The following is a 19,845-nucleotide window of genomic DNA, read 5'->3' as shown; positions in this document are numbered from 1 at the left end:
CCATCATCCAGCATCAGCATCAGCAAAATCAGCATCAAAGTATGCTGCAAAAGCAAATGTCACAGCAGCAGCAGCAGCAACACAACACACCAACTCCATTACCATCACAACCAATTTCACCCCAGCAGCAGCAGCACACACTGCAACCATTCCGCACCCCCGGCAACCGTCTCCCGGCCCAACCACCACCACCATTGAAAGCTCGCGTTCATTTTCACACACCCCCCAAGGAGGTAAAGAGTATGCAGCCGCCGATCCCGATGATCTCCTCGCCAGTAGCAGCACCACCGTTACGGGTACCACCGGCGCTGCCACCCCCCGCCGCTTTCGCTGCTTGGCGCCCGAAACGCCGGCCCCGCTGCCCTGTTCCCGCCCGGACCGTCGCAGGATGCTGAACAACGCGAACCGTCTTCCGCTTGGTTTGCTGCCGTTACAACATGCTAGCCGCCCGAAGTACTCGACCCCGATCAACAACCTGGCGATGCATCCGGCATTCCCGCAGCGCTGCTCGTACGGTTCCCCGCTGCAAGGGTTTCTGGGTGGCCCCGGCCCGGTACAGATGGGTCCGCCACCGCCGCTACCTCCTCGCCAATCCGGGACCAGCGCCGGTGGGGCCGCCGCCATTTTTGATGCAGCGCAGCCCGACGCCCCTGCCGACTAACCAGTTCAACCAGCGGCTGGTGCAGGAAATTCAACAAAACCATCCGCTGCTCGCGTTCAACCGACAGCTCGCTGCGGCCAGCACGCTCAGCGTTTGCGGCAATGGCGTGAACAAAGCAGCCCCGCTAGTAGCCCTGCCAGGGCGGTTTTATGAAGCAGCAGCAGCCATTTCCAGCAGCAGCAGCAGCAACGATCCCGAGTAGGCAATGGAATGCCATCGAGCACTGCAGGCGGCGGGCAGCCAGAGGAGCGCGATGAGTACGCAAACATGATGAGCAATCGCAACAAGCAGTGGCTAATCGGGATAAAGCTGACGCAGCTCAACTCGGACGCACCCTACTTTAACGATTACTATTTCACCGTGTACAAGCAGCGGCTGGCAGCGGCGAAGGGCGAGGGCGATAATAGGATCTATCGCGAAAATCAGCTCAACCATCCGTTCCCACCAGCCGGAGGGCATGCCCAGCTGCTGTTACTGTCGCTGCTGTCGAAGAACGGCAAAGAGCGGGCTGCTCGGCACGAACGCGAACGTCGCGTTTCCGAATCCCGCTCCAACCCGAACGGCGTTAGCGAGGGAAAGGATGGCTCAGCGCCGACGGGTGGTGGTCGAGCGTATACCCCGCTCCAATTTCAAAATTCGCTCGGCAAGCTGCAGTGCGGTAGTGTGATAGCGCCGCGAAAGCTCATCGACGCCGACGTGATGGGCAGCGACCAGCTGAACGGAAATGGCGTGCCGGCACTTGAACCGCCGCCCGCCGCTATCCAGCGCAAAGCTCGCCATGTGCTGCTGCTTGTTATCGAGACGCTGTACAAGTTGGTGCTCAAGCTGGAAGATCTCGGCAATCCCGTTGCGATCGAAGCGATGAAAGCGCTGCGCGAAAAGAAAATGCGCAAGCGAACCAGCAGCACCGGCAGCGGCAGCGGTGTGGCGTGTTTTTCAGAAGCGGGCGCCAAGATTGGCAACGCATTGATAATTAATCCGAATTGGTAATTTAATGATAGTCACGTAAGATGATTTAACCAACAAATCCCGTTAATGTCGATACTAAGCTTCGGTTTTTTTAAATTTAATTTAATTGCTCTCAATCTGCTTTTCAATAAGCGAAATATTGCGATATTACCATATACATTTTAATGTGAAAATCTAGAGAAGACTAGTTTTTAGCCTAACACACACCCACACACACACAACCTCACACTTGTAAAGTGTGGCAAGGGAAGAACTGATACTGAGTTGTCGATGATCATTTAATGTTCCTTATTTATTAGGCTTTGCGTATGTAAAACACACGTGTGTGTGTAAAGGGTAGCGTAAACTGAATTGCGTATACTCTGTCACACGCCGAAATGAATATTTCCATGCTCCTCTCCATATAAACCCCTGTGAACCGAATGGTATCGTTAGATATTGCTTTTGCAAACCGTGTTTATAGTCATTTAAGTTTGGGCACGACATATAAAGCCCCCCCCTCTTACCTCCCCGGTTAGGTTATTAGGTTATCCGCATGTCGTGCTCGTGCTGATATTTAATTTCGCCCATAGTGTTTCGCGCAAACAGAGCACGTGCGGTTTGAATAGGATTGCAAATCGATCGAATCGAACTCTTTAGTGTAGTGTAAGTTAGTTAACTGGCCAAGGATGACAGACTCGATGTGTACAATGTGGCAGGGGTTTCCCCAGGCGTTCTCATAGCTGTGGGACACTTTATTGACTCTTTCTTAAGTAAAATGTAACGGGAATTGGACTCTATAGCACCCTTGTTGGACATATCCAATAGGAATTTCCAACGAACCTTTCCAAAAAGGGTGCAATAGAGTCCAATTTCCGTCATGTGAAGTTCACTTCCCAATTAGAAAGAGTCAAGAAGTAGTGTCTCATAACTATAACCAGGCTAGAACCCCTGGAAAATCCTGTAAACTGCATTTGAGCCACTTTGTCACATCCATCCGCCCTCTACACAATTAAGCTTCACGTGCAATGAGAAATGGAAAGAGTAGCTGTAGACACTGTAAAAACTGTCCGTACCCGCTTACGGCACTATCAAACGAAACATTAAAACACATTCGTCTCTTCATTCAGTAGTACATAAATCTATAGATACATAATTTTATAGTTGAGTGCATTTACCTGAACTTGTTTTTAGACTAATCTTTCGATAGCTCTTTTTCACGTGTCCGTTGGTGTTTATCACTCACTGAACTTCTTTACACGATTACTTCTTTCTTTTCAAATGTACTAGCTAGATGTACTATGGCACTGCAATTACTTTTCGGAAAACTTAAAACCTATTACACTACTCACTTGAATTGCTTTGATTTCTCTACCTACTTTCCAATATAAGAACGGTTAAAAATGTGAAGAGAGCCAACATGCCAAGAAAGCTGTGTAAATGAGCATTTTAGGCTATAATCTTGAACATAAACTTAAACACTGAGCAGCATAAAAAAACTGCAATTGAGTTAAACTATCCATGTAAAAGCTCTGTAATTAAAAGCAATCAGCGCAAATTCCGAAACATGCGATAGAGAAAATGTGTCTAAGAAAAATGAACAAAAAAAGGAGATATCCACGATGGAATTGTCGAAAAAGAACAAACAAATAAATCGAACTAATTTTTTTTGGGTTTCTTTTGTTATGATGCTTATGAACGCGAGCAAAATGGGTCGTTAGTTTTTGTGTTTTTTAGCGTAGAATTATGGTGCAATACAGGGTTTTCCAATTAAGTTTAGACTAGCAGCATACTTTTTTTGAATAGTCGCAATAGATTCTTGACTAGCATCCTTTATTTTTGATTACGAGCAATGGATTATTGACTAGGAGCAATTGATTTCAGCAGGTCCCTGCATGACAGCCTAAGAGCGACGCGTTTATAACATCCGGTGTGACAGATTGACTTGAATAATAATCTGTGGATAATATTTAATTTCATCCGCTCATTTGATTAAATCATTTGTTTTACTGTTATATATCATCCACAAAGAAAGATATATTTTATATGATAGGTTTTCGATGCTATTGTTTTGATTTTATGAATGCACAATACAACACAAAAGCACTTAACGGCTGAATTGAAATATGCAGTAGTAGACCCCCAGGCATAACCTAACCAAAAGCTAGATTGCACAAGTTTTCAGAGTGACCATATGTAGTTCTATCGATTTTCGATCGAATATTGGTTTACAATTGAGCACACTAAAACTCAATTTTTCTGACCGAAATTCAAATATTTTTCTAAGTATTCACCGTTCAACAATAAATTTGAAATTTAATAATAATAATAATAATAATTTTGTGAGTGAATAAAAAGTTGTTTTTACCGAAAATTACCGAGTTTGCTTTAGATTTCCTACCGATAACCTCTAAAAACAATCTGGTCACTCCGTGCCAGCAACCGGCCTGCTGAAATCAATTGCTGCTAGTCAAAAATCCATTGATCGTAATCAAAAATAGAGGATGCTAGTCAAGAATCTATTGCGACTATTCAAAAAAAGTATCTTCTAGTCTAAACTCAATTGGAAAACCCTGTATCACAATATTAAAGGAGGATTTGTTGTGATCATAGCAACATCGCTAGTTTAAACGAAGTGTAGTAGGCTTTATTGAAATAGAGAATAAATTAGTCTGCATTTTCTTTTCGTACGAACAAGAAGTTCCAACAGGATTTACGGAAAGAAGGTTAAAAGGAGATAAGGGTTATTTTATATAAATTCTAAATTATGTTTTTAATTTTCTTTACAGATACAACTTGAAACAAACCACGCCCCACGAACCACGATGGCCTCTTCCTCGTCCAGCAGCAGCAGCAGCAGCAGAATGTCGGTGATGGACCGCGACCTCTGTCTGCTGCTGGTGGAGATGTCGTCCGAGAAGGTAACCGTGCGGCAGAAGGCGTTCAACAAGATGAGCACCATCCTGAACAACCGGGAGGACGATTTTCTCGACTACATGGCATCGGATGCGTTCGAGACGCAGTGGTGCGCGGTGCTGGATGCGGCTTACCACGGCATACAGAAGCAGAGCTACGCCATTACGACCCAGGTGCAGAGCAAGAACCACGACTACGTCGTGGTGCTGCACAAGCTCGTTGAGCTGGCGATGGATCGGGATGCGCCGCAGCTACCGCACAGCCAGCTGATCGGGTGCTTTGTGCGCGCGATCAACGATCAAGCGATGCGGGACAGTTTTGGTGTGTGCTTTCTGCACGTGCTGAACAAGTTCGTGCTGTGCTCCAAGTGGTGCCTAACGCCGGTGAGCTACGAGCACTGGAAAGGTAAGCAGAGGGGTGAAAAGGTTGATTTACTTTATTTAGTATTAAACGGGGATTTTTTTTGCAGAAATTCTTGACTGCTGTTTAGTGATGCTGGATACAGCGCACGTACCAAAGCACTTGGCGGCCAACTGTCTCTCGCTGGCTGTGGTGAAATTTTTAGCCAACTGCTCGATGCAAACACTGCTGGCGGACTATTTGAGCCGGCTGATTGTCCACCTGCGCCAGGCGGTAAACGAGAAGAAAAGTAACGTTTTATGCGATCTGATAAACATAGCTTTGTACATAACAGAAGCGGTAAGTAGCGTTTAGCACCATCTCCGAGGTGGGTTTTTTGCTGTCTCAAAGCTAAACCTAATCACACTTTGATCGCCACGTGCAGATAGCGGTGGATTGTAAGGCGAAGATCATTGCATTCTTGGAGTCGCTCGTTCCATGCACGGTGAAACTTTACAAGGAAGCAAACTTGCGCAAGGAACAGAAAGTGTCACTGTTCCGGTTGATGCATCTGTCGCTGATAATGTTGTACCCGGGAGGAAAATCTCATACCCTTGCCAAACCACTGACCCGAGACGGTTTGCAGCAGGTCGAGGACGATGAAGCGCGAAGGAAAACGTTGCGCGAATATCATTACATACTGACGAGTGAAATGAAGGCACGGGATCAGAGTTCGTTCTTTGGCTCGAATGAGGCCCCTTTTGCTGATGGTTTCATTGACTTTGCCGCCCGGTTGTGTTATACGGTAAGATTATTTGAGTTTTTTTCTGCATTTTTAAAGGGAAAATTACTACTTCTTACTCATCCCTTTTTCAAAGGTGTACTGGAACGAGGATAATTGGAAGGAATCTAGCGGCGAAGAAACGGCCGCAAAGCGAAACAAACAGTTTAACAAACTGCAAAGCATCATGGAGATGGTCGGTACTGCTCCAAATCAGCTTAATTTGCGTTGGTACGATCACGCTTCCTCTTTCATGTAGAAAAGATCATTAATAAACATTTTCCTCCAGGTTGTACATCCTTTCTGCGGTTCTAGACAGATATGAGGCAGCACTTACTAGCGACGACTATGCGCAACTGTTGCAACTGTTGTGCAATGTGCAACCGAGCCTACAATCGCCGCACGAGCATGATGCTTTCTACCAGTGCTGTTCCGTGCTGCTCGCGTTCGAACAAAAGTCAACCCATCGATCGTTGAACACAGCGGCGGCCAGCGGTGAATCGATTGGCGAGCTTTGGGCCAAAATGATAGCCGCTGCGTTCCGTGCCTGCACCAACACCGCCGCAAGAACGTGCGCTAAATCCAATCTCCTGCTGCAGCTATTGATTCGCCATCGAAAGTATCCGAACGTCGGCTTTCTAAACAGCACCGTGCTGGAAGCCTTTTACACCTATGCCGTGGAGAAGACGAACCTTAACGTCGGCACGGTGCTGTCCATCCTGGAGACGGTGGGCAACGCCGAGTGTCTCGGCAGTGTCGACGGTGTGCTGACCAAGCTGCTCAACTATCTCTATCCGCAGACGCGCGAAACACAGTCGAAAGCGATACTACACGCAAAGGAGCGGCTGAGCGCAAAGACGCTGGCACGCATTTCGATCCTTTGCGTGGTGACTACATGTTGCGCAATGGATGAGACAGAGCGGCACACACACGCCGGAGTGCACGATACCTTTTACCGGGAGCGAGACGGGCAGTTGCAAACGCTCGAGCAAAGACTTCGCTACCATAGTTTAGAGGAATTGCTAGCGTTGGAGCAGCACAAAAAGGAAGGGATTGATGCGGAATCACCCCAAGGCAGCGCACGAATCTCTTACAACATAAACGAACCACTGTTTTTGCGCCTGTGTGAGGTAGTAAGCTTCGACAAGCATATCCTGCCCGATGGGAATTATTTTCTAGCCGATGGATTGGCATGCATCTGCGACGATTTGGAGTTGTACCTGGAGATGCTCAACATTTTGCAGCTGCACGCCGCGTACGATGAGCAGCAGTGCACCAGGAGCCCACTGTACAAAAAGGTTCTGCTCAAGTTCGACCTACTAAACGGTGGATTTGAGCGGCTGTTGAAAAACGATGCGGCCTCCACGCTAAATCTCATCAAAACCAGGAACCTTGCCGAGCGATTGTTGGCCATCTTTCGTGTCCCTTACCATCCGTCGGTAAGGAAGCTGCTGCAGCAAACCGAACACACGTTCATTATGCGATGGGCAATCGGGCAGATCAGTCTGAAGGAGGGGGAGGATTCGCAGTGCGTGACCGTGTTGCAGCCGGATAAACTGGCCACGGAAGAGCAAATGCAGCGATGTTTCCTCCACGTCGTAGCGGAATATCTGCAGTACGAAGGGCCAAGCCTGAACGAGGCTCACGAGCTGCTGGATCGGTTGGAACTGAATGTGTTCAGCAGTTTGGATTTGTTCTATCTGTTTGATCTGTGTCGAATACTGCTGGCGCAAACTTCCCATGAGGTGGTGGCCGTATGGGTACTGAGAAACCTGGTAGATGTGTGCAAAAACCACTACACCAATCCTGACATTACGGAGCAGATTATCGATCTGTACGGTGGTAAGTTAATTGTAGCTGTGATCAACTGAACTCTCTTCTCAAATTGTGTTTAATCCGTTTCAGCTTTAACCGCCTTCGTGAGCCCGTACGAAGACATGATCCGCAACGTAACGATCGTGCTGTACTCGTTCGTAAAACAGTGCGCCAAACACACGTACTCTACCGAGCTGCAGGTGAAGATACTGGCGCAGGTGAAGTATCTGCTCCGCGCTTACCCGCAGCACATCCGTACGCCAACGCACGAGAGCATCTACAACGGATTGGTGCCGTTGCTGAGCAGCCCAAGCTATCGCATCAAGCTGGAAGCGGTCAGGAATATTCTGCACTTCATGCAGCTCGAATGGTCACATCCTGACCTTTCTTCGGTTCCGTGCAGCTTTTACGAGTTTCAGCTGCAACTGTACGATCAAATTCAGTTCGAGGAGCTACTAGCGACCGACGGTGGGATGGACATGAACGATGAGAGAATGAACGTGATTAGCGGCTGCCTTCAGCTGCTGTTGGGCATCTTTCGCATTAGCTTCATGCTGCGTCGGCGCGCGTTGTGCGATTTTGTGCTGCTCGTTCAGTTGGGAAGCGTAAACGATGGTAAGTGTTGTTACAGCAATAGCTGACAATTAAAGTTTAATTATTGTATAATCATATTTTTGTCCTTCTTCTAGACAAAATGGCAAACACCATACGGCTTATGCGCACCTCCAGCGATATCGACTTCTGCCAGCTGCTTCAAGCTAACCTGGACACCGTACTCGAGCTATGGCTAACCAAAGGGAATCGGTTGCTGCATTTCCCGTTCCGTCTAGCGGGAAAGATCGCCACGATCGAAGAGTTTATCCAACTGTTCAAGAAAAACATTTCCTTCGTCATACTCTGCATGCAGCCGGAACGGTTCGAACAGTTCTGCAAATCGATTGGCGTACAGCAGGCAGAAATGGTGAAGGTATGTTTTCGGTTGGAATGAATTTAAAATGATAAATGACCAATTTTCCATTTCATTACCAGAGTATACTGCCGAAATGTGTTTCGTTCCTTCTGCCCAAGTACGCCAAATGTGAAGGGATGGCGCCCAAGTATGATGCAATAGCTAGTCGGATGCACAAAGCACTTGCCCCTATAATAAGCACGGTAGATCTTAAAGATTACGTGTCGGAAATTATCAAACACCTCACCCACCGATTGAACGATCACGTTGAGCTGGGCAAGCTGTTGGACCAGGACCTGCCAAGCTGCTTCGTTGCCGATCTGTCGCTTAGCAAAGCCACTTACTCGACGGCGCTCGAGCACCTGAAACAGTCGGTATGGGGATCGCAATCGTTCAAGTACACGCTGCTGAGCAATTTGTGTTTTAAAAACAGCTCACCAATTGAACGCACCCTAACGGATGTCAAACGCTGGCTTTGGGCGGCTGATGAACCGGAGCAGAAAATGGTACATCTCTTCCAGTACACGGTGTTTCTCGACCATCTGAAAGAGTACATCGGACAGCAGAAGGAACGCGCGTTCAAACCCTATCTCGTGCGAGATGTGGTGTATTTCCTGTGCAACTTGTTGTCCTCCTTTCCCGCCCTACGACTTGCCACGCTCAACAGCTTCGGGCGGTTCCTGGAGCACGTGGTCGCATCTAGCGATGCGTGCGAGCTGCTCTCGGAACATTTGCACTTCATAGTGTCATCATTGCTGGAGGTGGAAAATGTCGATCCGGCATCGGAGATTTCTCAAAAATCGCTAACTCTGCTACGGTTTCTGATCTTACAACACTCTGCCGCGTTTGCGGGTGCGATCGGTAAGCTGAATTATCTACCAAAGGACGAACGATTCGATCAGTTGCGGCTTGCTATATCGCGCCAAAAAACGATCGGTCATGAAAATGTGCTGCCAAGGGAAGAAATCGCGGCGCTGATTGAGTTGCCCAATTTAAGATACGAAGATTTGGCTGCGCTGAAGATTGTGGTAAGCTTTTGCTGTATTTTGAGTGACTTGGAAGTTATATAATTATTAATTTTTTTATTGTAGCTCACCACCAAAAAGAAAGATCTAAAATTATTGTGCGATGAGCTGAGCGAGCAAAGCGCATCGTCGGGCGCTAATGGGGAAAGCGTGCTTCATCGGTTAGTCTACACTTTGCTGGAAGTTGTGCGCAGCTCCCCGTTCGACAAGCGATCGATGGAAGCTCTCCGATGTTTGAGTGAAATAGGACCGATCGATCTGGGAACAATGCTGTTAAAATCCGACGCAGAAATGATTGCTTACGATACGGTACAGCTTTAAAGCCCTGGGCAGTAGCAATATCAATTAAATTTTAAATTTCTATCTCTCTTTAGATCAACAACTCGAAGGAAGCAATCGAACGATGTGCTGCGGTGCTGCTGAGCGAATTGAACGAGCTGATAACGAACAGAAACGTTCCGGTTGCAAACTACGCCTCACTGATTTGCTACAAAATGCTGTACGGAAAAACATTCCATGCTTTGGCGGGTGAGATTCTAAACAAAATTGCATATAGAAATCCATTTTAAATCTTAACTTCGATCATATTCGTATCTCTAACAGCCAAACTACCAACACTGCACCCATTTTTGGGAACTTCTGCGGAAGAGATCAAACTCTTCACTCGTACCACCGGACGCAGTTTGTCGTTGCGGCCAATGCTTGCCAACGAACGGATCGAGTACAGCGCTTTTGTGCAGCAGCTGTCAGCCGCGTTGCTGTCATTTTTGGGAAATACGATGATTAAAAAGCTGGCCGAACAGGAAACGACATTCGTCGAGAAGCTTGTCCCTTTGCTGGTACAGATAACGATAAAGCAATTCGAAGAGTCAATCATCGATAGCATGGGCAGCTTTGTAAGTGCTCTTGTTGCACAGTAGTAGATGCCACGGATGATAAGGAAACATTTGAATATATCTTCCTTTTTTGCAGATTAATGAGTTTTTCAACGAGTTCGCTGCCATTCAAAATGAGGTTCACAATATTTTCAATGACCCGAAAGCTATTCAACTGATGCTTACCATCGTGGAGTGTGTTCGGATACATAATCAATGGTAAGTGTAATTTACAAATTTTTGTTAATACTTTTCCTAAAAAATAATGTTTGTAATAGCTTTCCACAGTACAAAATTTCCGTTAACTATCTACGAATCGCACAAGCGTCTCAATTCTGTCAGGCACACTTTAAAGCCATCCTGTATGGTGACCTCTGGTACCGGGAGGAAGAGGAGCAAGGCAAGCATGATGCCAAACGACACCCGGAACTGCAAAACATAATGAAATCATGCCATTTGGCGATCGGCGTAAACGATGCAGTTAAATCATTCCTCAACCCAATCCAGGAACGGATGGAATATTACCGTCTAGAGCAGAATTACGCCAGATGCTTGGTTATGCAAGATGCAAGCACACCGTGGTCGCAAGATACCGCCCTGGACAGTGCGGGCACACAGAATGCCATCTTGCAAACACTGAAAGACTCCTCACTGTACGGTTTGGCTAGATCGTTACATGTCGCACCGCAACAGATTGATTACGAGTGTGCCTGGCGGCTGTCCGACTGGAATGTACTATTCGACGCGGACGGCGGTGTTGGTCCCAATGTCCCGAAGAGAGCACCGGCTGCCGGTTCGAGCGCGCTGCTCCTACAGTCGCGATCCTTCGAGCGAGCGCATTACAAAGCGCTCAAGTGTTTGCAGCTGCGCGATGAACTCGCGGTGGAAAGTGCGATCGTGGCAGCGCAGCGTGCCGTTAGCGAACTTTTCAAGCTTACCAGCATCGAATCCACCAAACACATCTACCACGGGCTGTGCCGGTTGCGGATGCTGCAGCAGATCGAAGACTTCGGTGAGGTACACTTCTCCAGACAGATCGACTGCGAGCAGGACCTGCTGAACCGGTGGAGGGAACAGGACGAGCTGCCGCACAGCGAGTTCACGCTGCTGGAAACGATCCTTTCCCAGCGGCTGTCCATCTTCAGCACGGCCGGGATTCGTGCGAAACGTAAATGGGTACCGCCGGCAGTGTACAGCACGCTGCTGCTGCTGATCCACGAATCGCGCCTGCGAGGCTTCGTGGACTGTGCGGTACGGAATGTGGTGCTGATCGGGAAGCAGGAGCTGCCGGCCAACGTGCAGTCGGTGGTGATGCTGGAAAATGCACAGCTCAATTGGAGTGCCGGCCAGCCGGTGCTGGCGAAGGAGTTGGCGTGGGAAGTAATGAACAGCGCCAAGTACACTGATCCGATGGTGAAGGGAGTGGCGTGTCGCCTTTACGGTGAGTTCCTTGCCGAAGGACACTCGCAGGAGATCAAGTCGCTATGCTCGGACTACTTTCAACAAGCGGAAAAATATGTCCAGTTTGTGCTGTCGCGACAGGCGGCGGCGACGGCTGCGGGTGGCGAACAGAAAACCTCGCCCGGGAACGTTCCCGCTAACCATCGTTGCTTCGACGTGGATCGTAACTTCACCGTGCAGCACACCGTCGCGAAGTACGCGGATCGTGAATTTGTGCGGGTAGGTTGAGGAGCATTGCAATATTAAATGGGGTAAACTAAATGAAAATTTGCTCCTCCCTTTCCTGCAGCTCACCAAATTCATCCGCTCTCAGGAGTGGGAGGCACGGAAAACGAATCTCGCCCGCATGGAGGTCGAGCTGGTCCGCCTGAGGGAGGAAACGCAACGTGCCACCGATCAGCGGCGCAAAGATCTTGGCCGTTCGCTTCACTTTATGCAGAAAAACTTGCAGCGCGACAAGAAAGCGGCCGAAGAGGTGGAACAGAATCGCTGGGACTACTTGAATCTGGCACTGTGCTATTATCTGATGTACGCGAAACAGAGCACGATCGTGAGCGACATGGTGATATTTAGGATCATGTCGCTGTGGTTGAACAATCAGGAAAATACGAGCGCAAAGGAGTTGATCGAAGAGTCGCTGCTTACCATTCCTTCGTACAAGTTTATTGCCGTTTTACCGCAGCTTACACCGCGCGTCGGGCTGGACAGTGGGGACGGTGCGCTGGTGCAGAAAGCTTTGATAAGATGCGCCCTGGACCATCCCCATCACACGCTTCCGTTTGTGTTTGCGCAGCTGCATGCGTATAAAGATCAACCGGATCACGAGTAAGTGCTGGTTAATTATAGTGGAATAACACATTAAGTTAAATTTAAATGCATTTTTAAACATTTCAAGAACTCCCACCAACGATAACCGTTTAATGGGTGTGCGGGAGGTGTACAAAAAGCTGCGCAAAGAACCAACGCTCGAGCAAATGTTGCACCAAACAGAGAGAATGAATCTCGCCCTGATCGAGCTGGCCAACAAAACGCTCTCCAGCAGTCCCTCCTTCCGGGAGTACACCATGACGAAACGTGATCCGCTCGGGCAGCTGGAAAGCTTGGATCTCATCCACTGTCCAACGGTGGAGTTGCCCGTCCTAAAAACCGGCAACTATCGCTCACACATCGTAGGCATCAGGCGGTGGGATGCGAAGGTGATCGGTGTCGGTGGAATTAATGCGCCGAAAAAGCTTGCCTGCCTTTGCCTGAACGGTACGAAACGGACGCAGCTGCTCAAGGGGAAGGATGATATGCGCCAGGATGCGGTAATGCAGCAGGTGTTCGGTATAATGAACATACTGCTGCGCCACGATAAGGAAACGGCGCACCGGAAGCTGTCCGTGCGCACGTACAAGGTGGTACCGCTGTCGAGGCAAAGCGGCATACTGGAATGGTGCAACAACACGATGCCGATCGGTGCGTGGTTGCTTTCCGGGCATGCCAAGTATCGGCCGCAGGACCTGGAACCGACAGCGGCGCGGAAAAAGTTTTCCAATGTATGTACAAGCTGTTGAGAGCGTTTTTTTGTTTGAATATTAACGATGTTGAAAAATGCTCCTCTTTTCCTCAGAACGCGGTGGCCGGCATGACGTTGCCGAAGAAGCTGAAAAACTATGAAGAAATCTGTGACAAAATTCGGCCCGTCTTTCGGCACTACTTTCTCGAGCAGTACCTGAAGCCGGGCGTGTGGTTCGAGCGGCAGCAGAACTACATCAAAAGTGTGGCCGCCAGCTCGATGATCGGGTACGTGCTGGGCATCGGCGATCGGCACGTGCAGAACATCCTGATCGACAAGCTAACAGGGGAGGTGATCCATATTGATTTTGGCATAGCGTTCGAGATGGGGAAAAATCTGCCCACCCCGGAGACCGTCCCGTTCCGCTTGACGCGTGACATTGTGGATGGTATGGGGATAAGCGGTGTTGAGGGTGTTTTCCGCAAGTAAGCACATGTTCATTGGTAAAGTCTGCAGCTATTAAACCAAACACTCTTTCCCCATTGCTTTCCAGATCGTGCGAGAAAACGCTGGAAGTGTTGCGGAACAATCAGACGGTGATCCTCGCCATCCTGGAGGTGCTGCTGTACGATCCGCTCTACTCGTGGAACGTGCTGTCAAACAAGAAAGCAAACCGTCGGCAACAGCAAGCCTTCCTTTCGCCATCCGGTGACGCTGATGAGGCCGATGGAGCGGTCGGTGGTCTGCCGATGGATGCGGCTAATATCAATGTGACGGCCGAGCGTACGTTGATGCAGGTGGAAGAGAAGCTGCTTGGCCAGGAGGACAACAAGTACATCTCAGTCGATGGGCAGGTGCAAATGCTAATCTTCAACGCAATGAACAAGCGCAATCTCTGTCAAGTGTTTGCGGGATGGCAACCGTACCTGTGAGCAAGTGAGTGTGTGATAAAGCCGGTGATAGTGTTATCTTTTATTTAATTTCTTTTCGTTTTCTACATACATGTATCACATGCATATGACACGATGAGTTGCAAAATGTTGTTAGAAAATATTGAGAAAAAAAACCACTTCAATCATTCTCAATATTAAACGCACAATTGAGGGAGGTAGTATGGTTTTGTACAAAGTAGCTTTGAGCTGTAACACCTGTATCATCCTTTTGAGCCGTCCTATTGGGCGGAAGATGGATCGTTTCTGTTCGTTTATCCGCCAGTGACTTCGATCCCCAGGTGACAACTGTTCTACATTTTTAGCTTAAACTCCTCGTGAACAGCTCGATTTAACCCATTGCCTCATATGAACTCTTGAAAACATGGGTGTGTGAGTGAACAACGATGTGTTGAAGCGTTGAAGTTTATGTCAGAACTTCGGTAGAAGCCGGACAAACAAGAAGCTTGCAGTTTCGTCCTTGGTGTTCAACAGCCAAAACACTGAGTAAAAAGAAATAAACGATCTATCCAGGAGCATCAGAATAGCGGAGAAACGCTGGGAAAATAACAAAACAACGTGAAAGAGTGTTTTATAATAAACTTGTTGTTTAATATGGATTGAAAAGTACGCATGTTTTGTTTTGGGCCAGTAGCTTGTGCACAACGTGATGACAATTCTCAAAATGGCACCAGAAAAAATGCTTCACACTGACGTTTCAACTGTTATAATAAGCTTAAACTCTGCAATATCGCTTGCTCTTTAAGCCAATTTTAAGCCTGCTCTTTAAGCTTCCAGCAACTCGAAAAACGCTAACAATCTGCTCGAAAATGTCACTTGGGTCGAGGTGCCGTTTACGTAGCTGCTCTTTTCCGATGCCAGAAAGGCTGCTACCTCCGCAATTTCTGCAAACAAATATTTTAAATTTAGTCCAATCTAATTCCAATTGCTCATAGAACACTTATCATACCTTCCGGATTTCCGAAGCGACGCAACGCACATTGCATGATGATCATATCTTTCACCTTCTGCGGCACCGTCCCCGTCATCGGCGTGTGGATGAACCCGGGCACGATCGCATTCACCCGGATGTTGTACCGGCCGAACTCGCGTGCCACCACCTAGGTCATCGCTTCCACCCCGGCCTTGCTCGGGGAATAGTTCGACTGTCCGATGTTGCCGGTGCGGGCAACGATCGACGACACGTTCACCATCGAACCGGCCAGCTCGTGATCGATCATGGCCCGGCCGAAACGTTGCAGCACCAACCACGTACCCTTCAGGTTCACGTTGATCACCGCATCAAAGTCGGACTCGGGCATCTTCAGCAGGAAGTTATCGCGGGTAATACCTGCCGAATTAACGACCACCGTCGGTGGTCGCTTGTACCGGCCAATCACTTCATTCAGCACGGCATCAACACTGTCGCCGGAAGAGACATCCATCTCGTAGGCCGCATTGTCGCCCGCCGTGAGCGATGCGATCGTTTCCTGGGCCGCCTGTACGTTACGATTAGACGACGAACTTGTTATTATTGTTTTTAATCGTATGAACTGCGGAAACTGAACTACTTGTTGCTTTTGTTTTCGTTTTCGGTTTTGTTCCTTTTTTTGCTTGCTCTCCCTCATAATTTGTTTACTCCGCGTTGATCTGCGTGTTTCCCAATCACTGTTCACGCTTCGGAATCGGAATCCACTATCCGGTCGTTTGCCTTCGGTGGAAGGTGGGGCAATTTTGTGAATTGTTATATCCATTATTGTAGATTTAAAATTAGATTATAGATTAGATTAGATTAGACTAGATTATAGCATATTATAGCATGTAACTGTACGGAGAGAAATGAGAAATAAAACCCGGCACTTCTCGTTGAGCCTTGCAAGTGAATGGATGGTGTGATTATAACAGTTGGCGACGAGGCGGGCAATACATTAAAAAACGAATCGATAATGGCTACATTTAATATCGAGCCGTTTGTGCACGAGAAGTCAACTTGGCAAAGATGGGTTAAGCGGTTTGTTGGTGCTGCTAAAGTGTTTAAAGTGGATCAAGCGGATATGCAGCAGACGCTCCTGCATTACATGGGCAGTGAGACTTACAACGTGCTGTGTGACTTACTCTCGCCGGACGAACCGGAAGCGAAAACGTACGACCAGATCGTCAGCGCGTTAGACGATCATTTCGACCCCAAACCATTGGAAATGGTAGAGCTGTGGAAGTTCCGACAACGCACACAAAAGGAAGCAGAAAGCATCACCGAGTTCGTGGCGGCGTTACAACGTGAAGCGAAAAACTGTGCGTTTGGTGATTATTTACAGAAAGGGCTGCGGAACCAGTTTGTGTTCGGTTTACGTGACAAAATGATACGCGCGAGGTTAATAGGCGAAAAAGACTTAACGTTCGAGAAAGCAAAGCAAGTCGCATTCTCGATGGAAACAGTCAACGACGGTGTCGAAATTTTAGCCCAACGGGCTCAGTCAGTAAACTTTATGGATCGATATCCAGCGCCAAGAAGCAAGCGGTATTGTTTCCGATGCGGCAGTTCATCGCACTTAGCGAATAAATGCGAATACAAAATGAAAGTGTGTGCGTTATGTAAGAAGGTCGGTCATTTACAACGCGTGTGTTTCAAAATGGGGAAAGCACATGGGATGAACAATAAGAAACGAGTGAGTAGGACAGCAAATCTCGTGGAGCAATGCGAAGATAGTGACAGTCAGGATACAGAAGAGGATCAAATCCATAAAATAGATATTTTCCAAGTAGAAAATGTGAAAGATAGCAAAAAAAGTTTTGTGAACGTACAAATTGGAAAATCACAATTAAGTTCGAGGTAGCCAGTGGTTCACCAGTTACTCTAATTAACGAACACGACAAAGAGAATATCTTTAAAATGTCAAGCTCGTACAAACGGACGTAGAACTGAGAAGTTATTGCGGTGGGAAAATTTCTGTCGCAGGAATGGCTGAAGTGAAAATCAAGACAAAAGAAGGAATAAAGAAACTACGATTGTTCATAGTTGGGGGCAATAGGCAACCATTGTTGGGTCGCGAATGGATGAGAGCCTTAAATTACGATTGGAATAAAATCTTGCATGGTAAACAGTACACAGTGGATAAAATTATTGAATCATCGAATACCCAAAATGGTTTAAAAGCAATATTAGACGAATTTCCTGCAGTATTTTTGGACACAATAGGAAAAATAGAAGGTGTCAAAGCATCTTTGCATTTGAAAAATGGGTCAAACCCAACGTTTCTTAAAGCGCGGCCTCTTCCATTTTCTATTCGAGATACAGTGGAAGAGGAATTAAAGAACATGGTGGATAACGGCATACTAGTTAAGGTAGAGAGAAGCGAATGGGCGACCCAATAGTACCAGTTAGGAAAACGGGTAACAAAGTAAGACTGTGCGGAGATTATAAACTAACAATTAACAAAGGGCTATTAATTGATGATTTCCCTCTGCCCACCATCGATGAACTTTTTGCAAACATGAGTGAAGGAAAAAAATCCTCAAAGCTCGATTTAGCCCAAGCATACTTACAAATGGAAATCAGGGAGAAAGATCAACACCTACTAACGCTGAATACGCACATGGGACTTTATCAACCCACTAGGCTTATGTATGGGGTAGCCTCTGCCCCAGCCATATTTCAAAGAGAAATAACTTCAATTCTACAAGGTATACCAGGAGTAACAGTATTCTTAGATGACGTAAAATAACAGCCCCTAATGATACGGAACATTTACAAAGATTACGAGAAGTACTAAAACGGTTTAATGATCACAATATGCGAGTAAACTTAAAGAAATGCGAATTCTTAGAAGATAAGATTGAATACTGCGGCTACATGATAGACAAGAAAGGAATCCATAAATTACAAGGCAAAATAGATGCGATAGAAAATATGCCAAGACCAGAAAACAAAGAGCAAGTACGCGCACTGTTAGGTTTGGTAAATTATTATGGAAGATTCATGAAAACCTTAGCACACACATGTACCCAATCAACAATTTACTTAAAGATGAGGTTGCTTTTGAATGGTCTCCAGACTGTGAGAAAGCTTTCGCATGGATGAAAGCAGAAATGCAATCGAAACAAGCGCTTACACATTACGATACAAAATTACCATTAATATTAGCCACGGATGCATTGCCTTACGGCGTGGGGGCAGTATTAAGTCACGTTTACGCAGATGGAAGCGAAAAACCAATACAATATGCGTCGCAAACCCTTACAAAGACTCAGCAAAGATATACACAGATCGACATAGAAGCGTACGCCGTAGTTTTTGGCATAAAAAAGTTTTTCAAATATCTATACGGTCGAAAATTCATACTAGTAACAGATAACAAGCCATTGACACAGATTTGGTCCCCACAAAAAGGGCTTCCGACACTCTCAGCTATGCGCATGCAACACTACGCAGTATTTTTAGAATCATTTAACTTTGAAATCCGATATAGAAACTCAAAAGACCACGGAAATGCGGATGGCATATCTCACTTGCCGTTAAAGGGCGAACCCATATGCGAGGCAGACGAGATCGATGTCTTACAAATCAATCAGACTGAATCACTACCAGTACAGGCAAAAGAAGTTGAAATATATACATTGAAAGACACTACAGTGCAAGAACTAGTAAGGGCATTGAGGACAGGCCGGACAGTAGAGGGTCGATTTAGATTCGGAATAGATCAAACCGAATTCAGCTTGCAAAACGATTGTTTAATGCGCGGAATTAGAGTTTACATCCCAATACTTTTGCGTAAAACGCAACGCTAAAATATTAAAGGAGCTACACATGGGTCATTTCGGAATCTCACGAATGAAATCCTTAGCTAGGACATACTGTTGTTGGGACTCTATAGATCGTGACATAGAAGAAACAGCGCGTGACTGTATGCACTGTGCGAAAGTTAGAAAAAAACCCACAAAAGGTGCAAGGATATAGCTGGGAACAACCAGTGGAACCGTTTCAACGCATACACATAGACTTTGCAGGGCCATTTTTGGGACTTAATTTCCTAATAATTATAGATGCAGGAACAAAGTGGCCGGAAGTAAAAATAATATCAGACACGACAACAGAAACCACGATAGAAAAATTAAGAGAATTCTTTGCTACATTTGGGTTACCAGCCATACTAGTGTCAGACAGAGGTACACAATTTACATCAGAAAGTTTTCAAACGTTCCTAAAGAAAAACGGAATTTTACACAGAATGGGTGCTCCATACCATCCGGCAACAAACGGTCAGGCAGAGAGGTTTGTTCAAACATTTAAACAGAAGTTGAAAGGGCTATCATGCTCTAGACCCGAGGTACACCTACATTCACAAAATATTTTATGGGCATATCGTAGGACGGCACATCCCAGTACCGGAAAAGCCCTGCTATGGCCGTTTTTGGAAGGCAATTAAAATCAAAATTGGACCTAATGATTCCCGGATCCGAACAACATACATCAGATAAAGAGAGAGAAAGAACAGTTAGATCGTTTGATGTGGGTTGTTGAGTAATGAATTTGTACGGTATAAACATATGACCTTCTGTCACTTGAATTTGTTGCTTGGGAATTGTATTGAGGGGACGAATGAAGGAAACAAGGAATAAAGAATGAGTCTAGCGCAAGCGTTCAATCAGTA

At 46.7% G+C, this 19,845-nt stretch overlaps 3 protein-coding genes across 4 annotated transcripts; 2 read left to right on the top strand and 1 right to left on the bottom strand.

Moving 5' to 3' along the window:
• Positions 1–837: 837 nt before the first annotated feature.
• LOC121603186 (protein PAT1 homolog 1-like) lies at positions 838–1,651 on the top strand. Its single transcript, XM_041931891.1, has one exon. It carries the CDS (start codon positions 872–874, stop codon positions 1,649–1,651), a length of 780 nt encoding a protein of 259 aa, XP_041787825.1. The 5' UTR covers positions 838–871.
• Positions 1,652–4,232: 2,581 nt separating this feature from the next.
• Positions 4,233–14,243, top strand: LOC121603185 (serine/threonine-protein kinase ATM-like). Of its 2 annotated transcripts, none has more exons than XM_041931890.1 (18): positions 4,233–4,335; positions 4,399–4,930; positions 4,995–5,224; positions 5,310–5,669; positions 5,743–5,876; positions 5,935–7,487; positions 7,551–8,075; positions 8,150–8,427; positions 8,490–9,437; positions 9,501–9,743; positions 9,824–9,962; positions 10,038–10,330; positions 10,407–10,528; positions 10,588–11,989; positions 12,060–12,595; positions 12,666–13,308; positions 13,383–13,753; positions 13,822–14,243. In XM_041931890.1, exons 2-18 carry the CDS (start codon positions 4,435–4,437, stop codon positions 14,198–14,200), a joined length of 8,652 nt encoding a protein of 2,883 aa, XP_041787824.1. In that variant the 5' UTR covers positions 4,233–4,335; positions 4,399–4,434; the 3' UTR covers positions 14,201–14,243. The 2 variants fall into 2 exon arrangements, with proteins under 2 accessions (XP_041787824.1, XP_041787823.1); XM_041931889.1 differs by having other exon boundaries at positions 9,809–9,962.
• Positions 14,244–14,982: 739 nt separating this feature from the next.
• Positions 14,983–16,155, bottom strand: LOC121603184 (estradiol 17-beta-dehydrogenase 8-like). Its single transcript, XM_041931888.1, has 2 exons — positions 15,168–16,155; positions 14,983–15,102 (listed from the first exon to the last, which is right to left on the bottom strand). Exon 1 carries the CDS (start codon positions 15,949–15,951, stop codon positions 15,319–15,321), a length of 633 nt encoding a protein of 210 aa, XP_041787822.1. The 5' UTR covers positions 15,952–16,155; the 3' UTR covers positions 14,983–15,102; positions 15,168–15,318.
• Between the last annotated feature and the right edge of the window lie 3,690 nt (positions 16,156–19,845).

The sequence above is a fragment of the Anopheles merus genome, unplaced genomic scaffold (assembly GCF_017562075.2).
Source record: "Anopheles merus strain MAF unplaced genomic scaffold, AmerM5.1 LNR4000911, whole genome shotgun sequence".
Classification (NCBI taxonomy): domain Eukaryota; kingdom Metazoa; phylum Arthropoda; class Insecta; order Diptera; family Culicidae; genus Anopheles; species Anopheles merus.
Note: the sequence above shows the minus strand (reverse complement) of the source record. Positions and strands in the feature narration are given on the sequence as shown.